Genomic DNA, 17,526 nt, shown 5'->3' on the forward strand with positions numbered 1-17,526 from the left:
TGTACATGCACTTTGACACAGCCATTAAAATATGTTAGTACTTCAGCAACACGTAAAAGTGTCAATAACATAAAGCTAAATGGGGGAGAAGAATATAAAAAATTGAATGTACAGTATTATTACAATAATATAAAAATAAAAATTAGAGAAAACACTGCATGGAAATTTACTAAAACAACAGTGATGTCATTTTCTCTATTTTCCAATTTTTTGGTAATATACTGCATTAATAATTAGCTACTCCTATCTCCTATCCTGATACACATACACACACACACACACACGCACACGCACACACACACACAGAACAGCCAAGAACTAGTGTGAACTTTAGTAGCATTAACATTCTAGACTGGTGCTACACTGAGGATATAATTTCCTGGAGAGTTAAAATACAGCATCAGGCACTTAAGCTGAATCACCAAACTTTTCCAAGTTTAAAATCTGGTTAATAGAAGATGTGACCATCTGTTCATAAGTAACAAGAAGAAAGAAACACTATCAACAATTGTAGAAGCGCTTATAACCAATAAACTTATTTTTTGTTTCCTTTATACACTAAAATATGTATCTTTAACAAAACAAAAATGCTATGCTATCATACTTCAAAAAATATGCCTAACATTTCCACTAGAGAGGAGACTATTTAAGAATTACAGGTTGATACACCATCCTGAAATCAGTATACCACCGTATTCACAGTCTCAGTATTTTATAATAGAATTATTCTTTTTATGCCAGCATGCAAAAACAGAAAAAGAAAATAAAGAATCATTCTGTTTAAAATCAAAGACATTCAGAGTTCCTCTGTCCTCCAACATATGAAAGGCACCACAATTCATCTAGAAAAAAATATGAGGAGCAGCTTAAGAGACTGTTTCCCAAGAAAAGTAGTGGGGAGCGTTCTTGAGCTGATTTTGACATCCAGAATAAGTGAGCCAAAGGAATCAGTGATTTGTTTACTAATATCCACATCAAGAATTACTAGCAGTATCAGACTTAAATTTCTTCACAGTTGAAAATGCACTTGGAGTTTATTTTCTAGATAACAGTTTTATGTAGATATATCTACTTCTAAAATCTTAATAGTAAGCTGTAATGATATTAATGTTTCCTTCACATGACCAGTTCTTATGTGTTTAACCTTTGAATTTTAAATCTAACAAAGAAAATAAATATTTAATAGAGCAACTGAATTTTCCAATAGCCAGACTATTTATAGAAATCCTACTTCCTTTACACTGAATTTTTCTTTTTTTTTTTTTTAAGGTTTTTTTTTTTTTTTTTTTTGAGGCGGAGTCTCGCTCTGTCGCCCGGACTGGAGTGCAGTGGTCGGATCTCAGCTCACTGCAAGCTCTGCCTCCCGGGTTTACGCCATTCTCCTGCCTCAGCCTCCAGAGTAGCTGGGACTACAGGCGCCCGCCACCTCGCCCGGCTAGGTTTTTTTTTTTTTGTATTTTTTAGTAGAGACGGGGTTTCACCATGTTAGCCAGGATGGTCTCGATCTCCTGACCTCGTGATCCGCCCATCTCGGCCTCCCAAAGTGCTGGGATTACAGGCTTGAGCCACCGCGCCCGGCCTTTTTTCTTTTTTTTTTTTTTTAATTATACTTTAAGTTCTAGGGTACATGTGCACAATGTGCAGGTTTGTTACATATGTATACTTGTGCCATGTTGGTGTGCTGCACCCATCAACTCGTCAGCACCCATCAACTTGTCATTTACATCAGGTATAACTCCCAATGCGCTGACCTTTTCTTATGCTTAGTGCTTAATTGGAAGTTTTCTTTCAATTGGCATACACACTTTACATTTGAACTAAGAAACACTTCTTACTTGAATAGTTCTGTTTACACTCAATTAAGACTATTAAATGAAATACAGTTTGTGTGCCTAAAACTAGCTTTCATTATAGATGTAAAAGGCATTATCTTCAATGTACAGCCAGTTTGTTACAACTTTCTATCACAGCCCTCATTTATTATGACTACAAATATAATTTTTAAAAAATCTATAAAAGCACTTACAACTTTGTTATCTAAAGACTTTCCAAAATAAATATATCCATTAATAATTTAAATCTGGCAGGGCGCAGTGGCTAACGCCTGTCATCCCAGCACTTTGAAAGGCCAAGGAGGACAGATTACCTGAGGTTGGGAGTTCAAGACCAGCCTGGCCAACATAGTGAAACCCCGTCTCTGCTAAAAGTACAAAAATTAGCCAGCAGTGGTGGCACACATCTGTAATCCCGGCTACTCAGGAGACTGAGGCCCGAGAATCACTTGAACTCAGGAGGCGGAGATTGCAGCGAGTCAAGATTGTGCCCAAAAAAAAGTAATAATAATAGTAATTTAAATCTTAATTCTTTTAGTATTTATTAATTTTTTATTTTTGACAGTATTAATAGAAAAAAATTTAAATCTTTAGGCTATCAAATATTTATAAAAATATGGTTTACGAAAATCATACTTAAAGACAAAATATATCTGTTTTGGAGAAGCAAGCAAGGGAAGGAAACGTGTACTGCTAAAGGTTTAACTGGAACATATACATGGAAAATTTTATCCTGCATGTGAATGAACTATATATTTTGTCTATCTTTTCACCATTTACCCTTTTCAACTTGATATTTATTCATCAGTTTCTATCTCCTCATTAAGTACACCCAATTTCAAAAGAAATTTAATCCCCTGACCAACATTTTCTCTTTACTGACTGCAACAGTCAACAAAAAGCAGTTCTAAAAATGGAAAGGCTTGATATGAGAAGCTGAGGCTATGCATTAGATTTTCTGTTCACTGAAAGCAAAGTTGTTGAACCAATGTCTTACAACACTCAAACTGGTTCTAGAAAGTCTTCAAAGATTATATTCTGAAAGATGCCATCTACTCTCTCTAAAGGGAAGTTTTCTCAGGTTTGATGAGAACAAATTCATTAACTAAATTCCCCAGTCACTTTATCCATAAAATAACTGCAAGAAGATGGGGAGACATTTATGAAATAGTCAACTATTTCTCTGTGTAGAGACCCAGTCCCCTTTTTAACACCTTAAAATCTGGTTTGTAAAATCATTTCTCAAAACTGCATCCTCCAAATCATAGCCCTATCAAATTCAAAGACCTTTTCAAAGTCTTCATCTTACCTTCTCCACTTCTTGAAATACATCTTATATTCCCCCAAAAACCTAACTATCCACAATTTCTATGACTTCATGAAGTAACTTTTTTTTTTTCTCATTTATGTCTCATTGCCAAACTCAAGACCTCTATATGGTTAAGAGCACAGACATGAGTCACAATGCCTGGAATAAATCTTGAGTATATACTTACCGTTTGTGCAGAAATGTGGGTAAATTACTTAACTTCTACATTCTTAGGTTTGCTTATTTGTAAAATGAAGATAACAGTATTATTCCACACACTTGTGAGGATGCAACACAAGTAAATACAAGAAAAGCCCTTAAAGCAGAGCATTACTAAAGTAAGTAATGGCTAGCAGCAGTATTAACAATAGTAGCAGCAGTAGTAGTAGCAGCAACAAGTGCTAAATAAGTGTCAGCAGGAGCAGCTGCTGCTGTTACTACCACGACTATTACTACTACTGTAAAACTTAATCTTTTGTAGAAATCAGCCTCTCCTAGAGATTTAACCACAGGTTTCAATCCTAGGCTGACGACTCCTGAAAGATGTTCCAGTTTCTTATTTCCAAATTCCTGCAACTCAATTCCATTTGAAAAGTTCATGACTGGCTCAAATTCAATTTATCTAAACAAACCCATCATTTCACTCCAATTCTCAACTTCCCCATTTAGATTTCCTATTCTAATTCCACACTACTATTCATTAAGTGTCCTAAGCTTAAAACTTTGAAGTCAACTTAGAGTCCTTACTTTTCTTCTGCCTCCCTGAGTTAATTAGAGACCAAATTCTACAGATTCTTTCTTTCTTCTCCTTCCCATAACCACCATCCTAGCAAGGTGGCCAAAGCTCACAGTCCCTCAAATCTGGATTTCTGTCTTTGCTTCTAAGTTTGACTTCCTATTTCATTTATTTTCTATGTAAAACCCTAGCTCCCATCACACTATGCCTTCCTATTACTGGCTTCCTGTTACTTTGTATATCAAAGTCTAAACTCAGCTACCTACCTTTTAAGATTTCAATAGTCAGTTCCTTTACAACCCAACTGCATTTCCCACTTCAGCAAGAATGGTTTTCAGCTGATTCACACACCCACCATGATCACTGTGCCTGTTCATGGCATCGTAGCATCTGAAATGTGTGCTGCCCACACCTCTCTTGTTAGGCCCATTCTATTCATTATTTGAGGTCCAATTCAAAATTCACATCTTCCCTGATATGAAGTCACAGTTCATCCTGCTCTCCCCCTTTCAAACATCCCTCCTTTCCTAGCTTTAGTCAGTTTTGTACCTTGGTGAATACTATGCTGGGTTCTATACTTTATAGCCCAGCATTTATTGTGTCAAAACACGCTATTAACACTAAAGTGTTCATTATTCTCTTTAAAAGCAGACTGTAACTTATACTTTTTGTTTACCCTAAAGCATCTATAAGGTAACAATTATTTAATAAATACCATGCTGCACCTTACTGGGAAGTTCTAAAATTTTAAATGTGGATTTTGATACTCTGTCAGCAAACATTTTCTGTAAGGGGCCAGATGATAAATATTTTACGTTTTGTAGATCACATACGATCTCTGTCATATATTTTTCTTTTCTTCAACTATTTAAAAATTTAAAAATCATCCTTAGCCTAAGGGCCGTACATAAAGAGGCCGTGGGCTGGATCTGGCCCACAGGCCACAGTTTGCCAACCTCTGCCTCCTCTAATGAGCAGAGATGGGTGTCTTATTAGGAGCCTCTATAGTTAAGAATTTTTATCAATATTTAACTCATTTTTAAAAAATATTGGTCAAGCACTTTAAATAACTTTTGAGTTCCAACATAAAACAAGTAACCCTCAAGTTCTTACCAGCTCTTTCGGACTTTTCTTTCTGTTCCCGTAATTCCTCTCCCTGGGTAGTCATCTGTTTGATTCGACTACGGAGTTGAGCAATTTCTTCTTCTTTCATTTCCAGGGTTTCATGCATCTGACGTTTTGTCTCTGCGATTACCATTCCCTGAATAGAAGTGAAGACTCTAAAATATTTGCATAAAACTGCATCAACAGCACAGATAAAACTTAATTTAAAAGGCAGAAAAAGGCCGAGCATGGTGGCTCATGTCTGTAATCCCAGCACTTTGAGAGGCCAAGCACGGTGGATGGCCTGAGGTCAGGAGTTTGATACCAGCCTGGCCAACATGGCGAAACCCCGTCTCTACTAAAAATACAAAACTTAGCCAGGCGTGGTGACACATGCCTATAATCCCAGCCACTCAGGAGGCTGAGGCAGGAGAATTGCTTGAACCCAGGGGGCGGAGGTTGAAGTGATCTGAGATCATGCCATTGCACTCCAGCCTGGGTGACAGAGCGAGACTCCATCTCAAAAAAAATTAAAAATTAAAAAATTAAAAATAAAAGGCAGAAAAAAATGATATTTCTTGCTAAGTACAGCGTAACAATTATTTAAGTACTTCACAAACTGAGGTCTGTTTTCTGCTCTAATCCTATTACCTAGCAGAAGAGGGTATTTTTTACGTTAAAAAATTTTAATAGTTTAACCCTTAACGCATTAAAACATTATTACTTAAAATATTTAATTTATAACCTTTCTACAAATGTGCTATCTGTCTTAGAAAACAGTTTATAATGAACAAAATATAGTCTTCTGAACTTGGCTTGATGCTACAATAAACTACAAATATTGATCTGTGCTATAACATGGGGATAACCCCAGAGACTGAGAATGGAAGGTGCCTGCTGCCACACTGGATAAAGCAAAATCCCAGGACACATCTACCTGGTTTTTCTCTTTCTTCCTGTGACTGTCTCTGGTACCACCACTACTCCTTACTTTGCTCAGTAAGGCATCCCCATTCCTCCAACTTGCTAGTTACTTCTGTTCCCTCTTTCTGGATAATCTACACTAGAAATGGAGCTCAGCAGCGGAAAAAGATAACCAAATTGTATGAGGTAAAAAAGTCATTCAGGACTAACAAAAAATGAGGTGGTTCACTTGTCTGTTGAAAAAATGTTCAGACTTTGTGACAACTATTTCATGGTCTTAAGATTAGCACCCTCTCCACAGGGTTTGCCAACCCTTACTTTAGAGTATGACTCTTCCAGATGGCTAATATTAATGGAGAGATAGAAAGATAACAACCAGGTAAGTAAGACACTGTTATATGAAATCTCAAAACAAAATCATGGGACTTCAGTTTCTTCAAAAACCAAAATATAGTGGAAAGAGAAGGAGAGAAGATAATCGAACCTCTAAATTAAAAGAAATCTTGACAGTCATATCAACCAATTGCCATGAAAAAACTTTATAAGGACCCTGATTCATAAAAGAGCAAAAAATATATGAGAGACTAGAGAAAATCTGAAACTGACTAGATAGCAGGTCATATTAAAAAATTATTAAATTTTTAGATGTGATCATGATAATGTGGTTGTATTATTGTAAAAATAACATCTTTTATTTTAAAGATATATTAAAATACTTTTGAAAAAAATGATAAAATTTCTTGGATTTGCTCTAAAACAACTCTGGGATGAGTAGGACAATGAGAGTTCAGAAGGTACAGATGAAACAAGATTAGTCATGAGATGTTAATTGTTGAAGATGGGTGGTGGGTTCACAGAAATTCATTTTAGCAGCTTTTCTTTTGTAAATGTTTTAAGTTCTTAGTAACAAAAAAAAAATTTTTTTAATAGGCCCTCAAGAAGTTTATAATCTAGCAAAGCAATATTATCAAAAGGATGAAAAAGACTGCCAATATATTTTAACAGCAGGACAGCTCTAACATGTTCTTAATTACATGAGCACTTAAAATACTGTAGTGATAACCGGGCATATTAAAGAAACTGGTGGATGGTACGGAACAAACTGGGAGCTGCTTAGAAAAAGGACCCAAGAACTTGGGACTGAAAGACTTAGGTCAAAACTGTTAACCCATGAATTTTCTGGTTGTCTTTGCTGCATAGCTATAGCTGCTGCTCCAACTCCAAACTACCAAAGGTAAGACTCATTCCTTCCTCAATCCTCCAATCTCACCTACACATTCTAAAATTTATTTGTAGAAATTGTTATTTATGCTAATATATAAATTATCACTTATTTACTTTTTGTTTTTTTAAGAGACAGGGTCTCACCCTGTCACCCAGGCTGCAGTACAGTAGTGTGATCATAGTTCATTGCAGCCTCTTACTCCTGGGCTCAAGCAATCCTCCTGCCTCAGCCTCCCGAGTAGCTGGGACCACAGGCATACACCAACATACCCAGCTAATTTTTTACTTTTTGTAGACAGGGGGTCTTGCTTTACTGCCCAGGTTGATCTTGAACTTCTGGTTTCAAGCAATCCTCCCGCCTCAGTCTCCCAAAGTGCTGAGATTAAAGAGATGAGACACTGTGCTCAGCCCCTTATTTATTTTTTAGGCAACTTATCTGAGAGATTAATCTGTTTCCATATTATTTGAAAGAACATACTGATACCATTCACATTTAGAATGCCTTAACTATAAATAATTTAACTTTTCTCTGTAATGTAGTTATGTACTATAAATATAAACTTACTTTGCAACAGTTATTCTAGTCTACAAATCAAAATGCTGACTGGGATCAAGAAATCAGAGAATCAGTTTCACACGATACAAAACTAAGGCTAGTAGTTACATAAATCTAGAAATTAAAAAGATTTTTCATGGAAAAAGCTGCCATAATTTTGGAAAACAGAAACAAGCATGAATGTTTCCAACTGTTTCCAAAAGTAAATGTTGGGGCCTCTTGACAAATTTTAGTATCATAGGTTTTGTTGTTTTACCTTATCTTGTTCAAGCTGTTCAATTAAGTTCTTTGCATCACGTAACTGAGTGATAAGTTTAGTCTTCTCAGCCATATGAAGGTCCTAAAAAAAATTTTGAAATTCATTTCCATCTCTAATAAAGCTTCTTCTCATTTGAGAACTCTACAACATTTATCTAATTTATATACATGTTACAGTGTAGAAGGAGAAAAGTACACAGGAAGTCTCAAGGTATAGTAAGTGTTATATAGGCCAGGGCAAACAAGAATGTCCTTTCCATCCACTCTCCTTTCCCGGAGGTACAAGCCATGCTGTGGAGCCTGTGGATCTAACTTTACAGGATTAAATTAGAACAAAACTCATCTGCTCTTTTACCTTTATCTTTTCTAGTTCTTGAAGTCTTTCATCCAGTTGTTCTTGCAGAGCTTCTTTTTCACTAGTTAATAGTGTACATTGTTCCTTATGTGACTGAATTGTTTCCTTACAACGCTTAAGTAGGTTCTCTTGACGCTTAACTCTTTGCTGGAGTGTTTCCAGTGTTTTAGCAGAAGTTCCATCTTCCACTAACAATAAAGCAGCATAAAGAGGCGCCATCAGTAAGGAATATGAAACCGCCTTTGGAAAATCATGACTGAGACAGTGAAAGAGATCTAACCTAACTGACTCCATCTTGGTTCTAACCTTTAAGCTGTCATTGTTTGCTCCTGGGTGTAGGCCGAACTAACTTTGGGAGAACTTATAGTTTAAAACAAAGACAATAAAAGCCATTTCCCAAACAAACCTCCTTCTTGCCTGGGGACCAGACTGCCTTTGTAGGACTAACAAATTAGTCAAAAGTTTAGAAATTATCGTTTAGGAGTTATGCAGCTGAAGGCTACAGGATTCTGACCACCACTAAACGGCTCCTAGTATCACTGCTTGAGATATTTTGCAGACCCTGCACTTGATGGATCAGCTGGCAACACCCAGATCGATAAATTGGCTCATCTGATCTTGTGGCTCTCATCCAGGAAGTGACTCAGCACAAGAAGACAGCTTTGACTACCTATGATGTCATCTCTGACCTGACCAATCAGCACTCCTGGCTCACTGGCTTCCCCGCATCCACTAAATTGTCCTTAAAAAATCTCGGATCCACAAATGCTTGGCGAGACTAATTTGAGTAAAATAAAACTCCGGTCATGTGCAGTCGGCTCTGTGTGAATTACTCTTTCTCTACTGCAATTCCCCTGTCTTGATAAATCAGCTCTGTCTAGGCAGTGGGCAAGGTGAACCCATTGGGCGGTTACAAATATAAGGGTGCTTCAGTAACAGTCTTAGTACACAGGAGTGTATTCCATTTTTGTTGTTGTTGTTGTTGTTGAGACAGAGCCTTGCTCTGCCACCCAGGCTGGAGTGCAGTGGCGTGATCTCAGCTCACTGCAACCTCCATCTCCCTGGTTCAAGCAATTCCCCTGCCTCAGCCTCCCGAGTAGCTGGGATTACAGGTGCATGCCACCACGTCCGGCTAATTTTTTTTATTTTTAGTAGAGATGGGGTTTCACCATGTGGGCCAGACTAGTCTCGAACTCCTGACCTCAGGCAATCCGCCTGCCTTAGCCTCCCAAAGTGCTGGTATTACAGGCGAGAGCCACCATGCCCAGCCAGGAGTGTATTCTTACACCAACATTCTGCTATACTCTTAGTCAGATGAAGAAGGGACAACCCTAGTCAGCTAATAAACTGGCACCCTTCCAAAACTTTACTTAGTATTAGTTGTTTAATCTTTATCTGAAGAAGCTTAGTAGTGAATTCACCTCTTTGCAGTTCAACCCCATTCAGAATGGCACAGTAGTTAACTAACATTAACTGAATCCACCCTCCTTAAAATGACAGTTTGATAATCATCTTTTGTTATTCAAAATTATGTGTCTTAGCTCACCTCCCAAAAGGATTAATAAAGTACAGTGTTGTTCCCAACCACATTCTAATCTCTTTCTGAGAGAAGTTCTGGTAAGTGCAGCTTTCTCCATCACTTTACATTTATGAGTCTCAAGTTTCCACATTTGGGGAATTTCGGGAACGAGCCCCCGCCCCACCACCCGACCATAGGCTGGCTGCTCAGACAGTTAACTGCTCAACTACTTACTCCAAGTTTATCGTAAGTCCCTTTGAAAGAAAAAGCTAGGAAATAAAAGATGGGAATTTTATTGAGTATATACCTCAAAGCCTCAAAGCAAAGAAGGCTATAACTGAATTTTAAGACAAAACATAGCTATTTCTTCTTTTTCCAGTTAAAAAGCAATTAATAGGAAATAGGACAAATACAAATATCTATGAATATAGATATATTTAAGCAATATTATTTAAAAACTAAAATATCCAAACAATTACACATAGCACATTTATTAGCATGTAAGCAGAACTGGCCTGTTCATATGACACCTAGCTACTGCTATTAATAAAACAGTGTAGCATAATAAATGAATTTCAATTACAATGAAAATGTGGTATTACTCACAGACTATGACATTTTTGCATATTAAAACAATTATTTTGGTTGGGCACAGTGACTCGCGCCTGTAATCCCAATATTTTGGGAGGCGGAGGCAGGCAGATTACTTGAGATTAGGAGTTTGAGACCAGCCTGGCCAACATGGTGAAAGCCCATCTCTACTGAAAATACAAAAATTAGCCGGGCGTGGTGGTGCACACTTGTAATCCCAGCTATTCAGGAGGATGACGCAGGAGAATCACTTGAACTCAGGAGACAGAGGTTGCAGTGAGCCGAGATCATGCCACTGCACTCCAGCCTTGGCAACAGAGTGAGACACCATCTCAAATAAACAAACAAACAAAAAACACTTATTTTCTCCTAAATAACAAAGAACCAAAAAAAACAAACAAAAAAAAAAACTCTTGCATCTTCCTGAAACTATTAGGACCACGGACACTTCTACCTCAGCCCACATCTATCAGCTCACATCCTGGAATCTCTCAAAATCCTCCTCTAGGTTTTCTTGGGGTTTTGTTTTCATTTTTCTTTTTCTTGTGGAGAAGGGTTTTCTCTGTGTTGCCCAGGCTGGTCTCAAACTCCTGAACTCAAGCGATCCTCCCACACTGGCCTCCCAAAGTGTTAGGAATACAGGTGCAAGCCAAGGAGCCCGGCCCTCCTCTAGTTGTTAAATTAACCTTTTGACAAAATGAAGCTTACCTACTGGCTCTACATCACTCTCTGGATTCTCTTCTTTAGTCAAGAATTCAGCCTGTGGTTCCAGCTGAGGAAGTGGTTTCAGTACATCAACATTCATCGGGCCATTTCGTAATCGTTGTTTCAGCAGAGAAACCTAATATAAATGTGCTTTATTAGAAAAAAGTCAAAAAAATCTATGGGAGTAGTACAACTGTCCCTTGGTATCTGTGGGGGATTGGTTCCAGGAATCCCTGTCAATACCAAAATTCGCAGGAGCTCAAGTCCATTATATAAAATGGTGTAGTATTTGCATATAGCCTACACACATCCTCCAGTATACTTTAAATCATTCCTAGATTACATAAACTACCTAAATAATGAAAATGCTATGCAAATAGTTGTTATACTGTATATGTTTTAGAAAATAATGACAAGAAAAAAGTCTACATGTTCACTACACATGGTTTTTCCCCCTAAATATTTTTATCCAGTTGGTTGAATCCACACATACAAAACATATCAATGTAGACGGCTTATTGTACTTTCTTTAAAACAGAGAGAGGATGGATTAAATGATACTCTTCTTACTAAAGTGGGGGAAAATAAAACAAAAAGTTTACCCCCAATACAGTCAGTTTTTGTATTTGCTATTATTATTATGCAGTTAGTCAAAAGATACAATAAATAAAAAAGTATCCTTAACATTAACTGAGGAGCTAGGAGTGGTGGCTCATGCCTATAATCCCAACACCTTGTGAGGCCAAGGAGGAAGGATCGCTTGAGCCCAGGAGTTGAGACCAGCCTGGGCAACAGAGTGAGACCCCATCTCTACAAAAAATTTTAAAAATTAGCTGGGCACAGTGGCATATGCCTGTAGTCCCAGCTACTCTGGAGGCAGAGGCTGGAGGATTGCTCGAGTCCAGGAATTTGAGATTGGAGTAAGCTATGATCATGCCACTGCACTGCAGCCGGGGTAAAAGTGCAAGACCCTGTCTCAAAAATAAAAATAAAAAAATTGAAAGTTTTAAAAATAGGTCTTAAAAAAGAAAAAACTTTTGGAACCTTGCAGATATCCAAATCAAACCCCTTCTATTTTTCCTTATCCAAAAAATTCCATACTTTTTCTTTTATTCTTTTACCTGAGTTTGGAGAACACTGATATATTGATCTTTCTCCTCTAAAGATGCATCAAACTCCTCTTGGAGATGTTTCTTTGCCTGCTGGTCCATTTGGAGCTCCTAAAACAAAATGATTTACAGGCAATTTTCAGTATAAAACAAAAAATATAAACTTAAAGTTTTCAAAATTTAAAAACATGATGAATACAGATTTACATTTCCCTTAAGGTATCAGCGACAATAATTAGCGAATAATCAGCATGTAAAACATTAACATGATTTAAAACATTTGCATCAACAAATAATTTTGTTCCTTAAAGAATGTGAAGATCCAAGAAGAAAAATGTATACTTTCTGGAGCTGTAATGATGGCTGCATTGATAATAATGTGGAGAAAATAAATAATCACTTAAGACAGGCCAGGTGTGGTGGCTCATACCTGTAATCCCACACTTTGGGAGGCCGAGGAGGGCGGATCACTTGAGGTCAGGAGTTCGAGACCAGCCTGGCCAACATGGTGAAACCCCATCTCTACTAAATATGCAAAAATGAGCTGGGTGTGGTGGCAGGCATCTGTGGTCCCAGCTACTCGGGAAGCTGAGGCAGGAGAATCACTTGGGGGCGAGGTTGCAGTGAATTGAGGCTTGCCACTATACTCCAGCCTGGGTGACAGAACGAGGCTCGGTCTCCCAAAAAAAAAAAAAAAAAAAAAATTACTGAAGATAAAAGTAAAACTTTGAGACTCTTACTACTTGTGTTATATTATATTCATTTGATCTGAAATCAAATTATTATATACCAAACAGATAGCCAGTAGAGTCTTCCTCCCCCCAATATATGAAAGTGTCTGATAGTCGAAACCAAATGCTTTCTCATCTGTAAAATGAAATTTCTAGTTCCTGCAATTAGTTAAAATGCTGCTTTCTTTAGGTCATTAACAAGCCTTCCTAACCAAATCCACTTATCTTTATCTCTCTGCAATACCAGCCACCAGTAATTACCCTTTCATTTTAGGTATAGTCAGTCACATACCACGTAACAATGTTCTGGAAAATGACGGACCACATATACGACGGTGCTTTCATAATATTATAATAACGTATTTTTACTGTGCTTTTTCTATGTTTAGATAGACTTGGATATACAAATACCATTATGTTACAACTGTCTACAGAATTCAGTACAGTAACATGCTGTACAGGCTTATAGCTTAGGAACAATAAACAATACAATATTGCCTAAGTATATAGTAGGTTATACCATCTAGGTTTTTGAAAGAACACTCTGTGGTATTCGCACAATGACAAAATCACCTATGGAAGCTTTTCTTGGCTGTATCTGCTGACCATGGCTTTAGGGCTCTTGGCTACATTCCTGTCAATTACAGTTTCCTCTTTGTCCTTCACTGATTCCTTCCAGCCCTCTGGATTCAATCTTGTGTCTTCTGCGTTTCTCCCTTAGAATGCTAGAGGTTAGCATATGGAAATATCAAACAGTCCTTTATCATTCTGGGATTCCTATACTTCACTAGTTCCCTAAATTCAAAATATTCAAAGTCACATTTTATTTATCTTTGTTAATCCCTGCATATAATCAATATTTTGTATTACTTTTTCTAGAATGTTTAGATCCTATCTTTTACCACAACTATAACCACAGTCCAGGTGTCTAAAACTTTAGATCAGGGATGCCCAATCTTTTAGCTTCCCTAGGCCACACTGGAAGAAAAAGAATTGTCTTGGGCCACATACAAAATACACCAACTATAGCTGATGAGCATTAAAAAAAAAAAAAAAAAAAATCACAAAAAAAAACCTCACAATGTTTTAAGGAAGTTTACAAATTTGTGCTGGGCCACATTCAAAGCTGTGCTGGGCCGCATTCAAAGCCGTCCTGGGCTGCATGCAGGCCATGGGCTGCAGGTTGGACAAGCTTGTGATAGTTAATTTCCTTCACTAGCCTTCTAGACAGATTCCTTACCTCAAGTCCTCCTCTAATTTAATCCATCCCTCACACATTTGCTAGAAAAATTTTCCTCAAACAATATTTTCAAAGACTTATAAGCAACTCCCTCTTCTCACATTGTTCAAACATTAATTCTCAAAACACTGAGAACTGCCCCAGCAAAACACTGAGGCACTATCTGGTACACTTATAAGTGTCCTCTATTCTGCCCAACACCCACATTGCCCCAACATCTCCGAGCATATTTTTTCCTTTTCCTCTCACAAATGTCTCCTGACTTGACATTCCCACAGCAGTAGTCTCCAAATGCTGGTCATGGCCTAAATAAAGTTTTCAGAGATCCAGAGTGAAATAAGAAACAAAAGCCAATGTGGAGAGATTTTCTTGGATCTTAAATTCCTTTCATGGAAGTAGCTGTTACTTTGTCCTGGGAACATGCCCTTCCTAATTGCTTTGGTACTAAAACAACTTTTTTTTTTTGAGATGGAGTCTCGCTGTCACCAGGCTGAAGTGCAGTGGTGCGATCTAGGCTCACTGCCAAACTCCACCTCCGGAGTTCAAGTGATTCTCCTGCCTCAGCCTCCTGAGTAGCTGGGACTACAGGTGCATGCCACCACACCCAGCTAATTTTTGTTATTTTTAGTAGAGACAGTGTTTCACCATGTTGGCCAGGAAGGTCTCGATCTCTTGACCTCGTGATCCACCTGCCTCAGCCTCCCAAAGTGCTGGGATTACAGGCATAGGTGTGAGCCACTGTGCCCGGGAGCCACTGTGTCCGGCCACAACTTCTTTAATGAAATAATGGCAATAAAAGAATCTGGGTGCTTATTCCTGATGTCTTTATTCCGAAATACAACAGTTAGTGGCCCTATGACAACTCCCTTCTCCCCCACTTCTGGAAGGAACTGGAAGGTAAAATTCATTTCTTCCGAATAATTTCCTACAACCTACAACCTTCCATGCTCAGCTTTGTCACAGAGCAGTCCTAACAGCCCACCAAAACAAAAAACAAACCAAAAAACACTCCTCGATTTATACTATAGTTTTCAGATTTTGCATGTTTTCATTTCTTCATCTAGACAGAAAGTTCTCCGATACAAGGGAGCATCTTTTAATTATGTCCCCTTCTCCCTCTCCCGGCTATCTATACACTATTTTGTCAATATGTTAGCCCAATGAGGCTTGGGTCAAACTTCCAAGATAATGTATTTGTGCTGTGTGAAGCCATTAAGTTGGTGGTAATTAGAAAACTAACACATGTAGGTGGATTAAAAAACAACAACAAATTCTTCAATCTGTGATTCTGATAAGTATTAATATTTCCTAATAGAGGAAGACAAAGTTATTGCATAAAATTATGGATTTAGACAGGAAAGTTAAAATAGGCCCTTTAGTTCCATATTCCCTTACCTCTGGTCTTTGCCCCCAATATTTCACCGGCTCCTAAAAAATTTAGGTAGAGTTGCAAATCTAACTGGCAGCATTCAGAGTATTCACAGAGCTCCACCCTCTTTAGAAGGTCAACACAAATGCATTTTACCACAGACAAGCATGACAAGGCATGCTTTTTAGCCAGTGAGCTCTCTCACAGTTTTTCTAAGTCCCTCAACAGCAGCAACTGAGTAGATGAGTAGGGCTGGGGCCTGCTAGCAAAGTCAATTCTTTCTTTCTCTATTTGATGTTGCCAAGGAATGCTGGTTCTATAATTTAAATTCGAGAATAGATAGGAGGCCTATCCTTACTAACAGCCAGCAATCACATGGGTGCTTACTCATCTATGAATAAAGTAGATGGGTTCCCCACTCAGCTGTATTTTCTTGAGTATAGCTCCCTCAGACGAGGGCTCCTAGTGGAGAAGGGCTGAGCGTAGGAAGGAAAAAAAACAGGTATTCCTGTATTTCCAGATATAATAACATTATAAAGAGGTATTCCTGTCTCTTTATTCAATGCATATTTAAATAATGCGAATGTTTTAAAGAGGATTTATCAGGTTTTAGGCATCAAAACCTGATGCCTAATCTCTAATGTACACTCTCTGAATTTTAAACATGCCTGCTCTCCATTACTATGTGTATCTAATCATTAACTGCATAAAACATGGGCATTTAATTTCTCACCAGAAATACAAGATATCTATCAACACCCTTCATTTATTCCCAAAATACAAGATAAGTAAAAAAGAAATGTTAAGCAAAAAGATATTAGCTTAACAGGAAAATCTTTTGGGTAGAAATGCTGTATTATTTGCCTCTCTAGCAAAAGCAAAGGGGCTTTAAGCTACTAAAAGCACTTTCTTTCTATTAATATAAAGCAGGAGAAACAAAAGAGGATACCCTAGCTATCATTCTCTCACTTCCCACAACCCCTTTGTTGCATACACTTAACCCCCATGCATACTTTTCTGAGTACTAACACATTCCCAGTCCAACTAGAAAACCAGAATCTTGGGCAGACCAGGAGTTAAGGTTTTGTTCCTTCTCTATAACTTCCAAAGTGGGTATACATTTTTCTAAGTTATTAATCCAAAAGAAGTTATACAAATTTTCATTAATAAAGGACATCTGTAATTATTTGTATTACTGACGCCAATGCTTGGTCTTGTCAGTATAACAAAAGTAAATTAGCCTGGTTTTCAAAGTCATGTTTAGAATGTTTTAAAGAATTTATTTGGGAATTGTGGTAAATTATATAATCTTTCTGTCATATCACAAAAATTCAGTGATTTGGCTATATAAAAAATATTGCAAGAGACTAGAAATCAAACATGATAGCAATAAGAATAAAACTTTAGTGATATAATACAGGAAATTCCTATATGATTAATTCTGATTGTTAATTCACGTAATAGTCTGTCATTGACAATAACAACAAAGAATATTCTACGGGACAATATGGCTATATTGATGATGTCATCCTAATCTATACTCCCTTGTTTTTCTTGTCTCCTCCCACAAATATACTAGCTTTTCTCAATTACTATTTATAGATTTATCAATTTACCTGACCCTTTTAAGGCTATCTATACTTTTTAAATCTGTATCTTGGACTGATAAATTACACAGTTACAATACCTAAAACATTAAACTTACTTTGATTTGTCCTAAAGCTACCTATTTCAAACTTCTCAAAATAACACTAGTTTTGTTAACGAATTAACAGAAAGTAACAAAAACTCATGAAGAACATTCATAACAAAAATAGGTAACAAGACATTCTTCAACAAACAATATAAATGAGTGGAGAGAAAGCACCAATAGCAGTAAAATACGCAATTGTTGGGATCTATATAGGAGAAAGCAAAGGGAAGAAACAAGGTATCAGATGGACCTGACAGCGGGAGAACCCCAA

The 17,526-nt window shown here is 37.4% G+C and overlaps 1 protein-coding gene across 3 annotated transcripts in view; it reads right to left on the minus strand.

Moving 5' to 3' along the window:
* The window catches only part of GOLGA4 (golgin A4), a 118,974-nt gene that overhangs the window by 59,292 nt on the left and 42,156 nt on the right, over positions 1 to 17,526 (minus strand). For all 3 annotated transcript variants that reach the window (XM_023187482.2, XM_023187484.2, XM_023187485.2), the window contains exons 7-11: positions 12,235 to 12,333; positions 11,117 to 11,249; positions 8,299 to 8,486; positions 7,942 to 8,025; positions 4,991 to 5,138 (exon numbers count right to left, since the gene is read on the minus strand). In XM_023187482.2, the coding sequence (XP_023043250.1) occupies positions 4,991 to 5,138; positions 7,942 to 8,025; positions 8,299 to 8,486; positions 11,117 to 11,249; positions 12,235 to 12,333 (652 nt within the window). The remainder of the gene's footprint in view (positions 1 to 4,990; positions 5,139 to 7,941; positions 8,026 to 8,298; positions 8,487 to 11,116; positions 11,250 to 12,234; positions 12,334 to 17,526) is intronic.

Source organism: Piliocolobus tephrosceles, chromosome 2 (genome assembly GCF_002776525.5).
Source record: "Piliocolobus tephrosceles isolate RC106 chromosome 2, ASM277652v3, whole genome shotgun sequence".
NCBI classification, from domain to species: Eukaryota; Metazoa; Chordata; class Mammalia; order Primates; family Cercopithecidae; genus Piliocolobus; species Piliocolobus tephrosceles.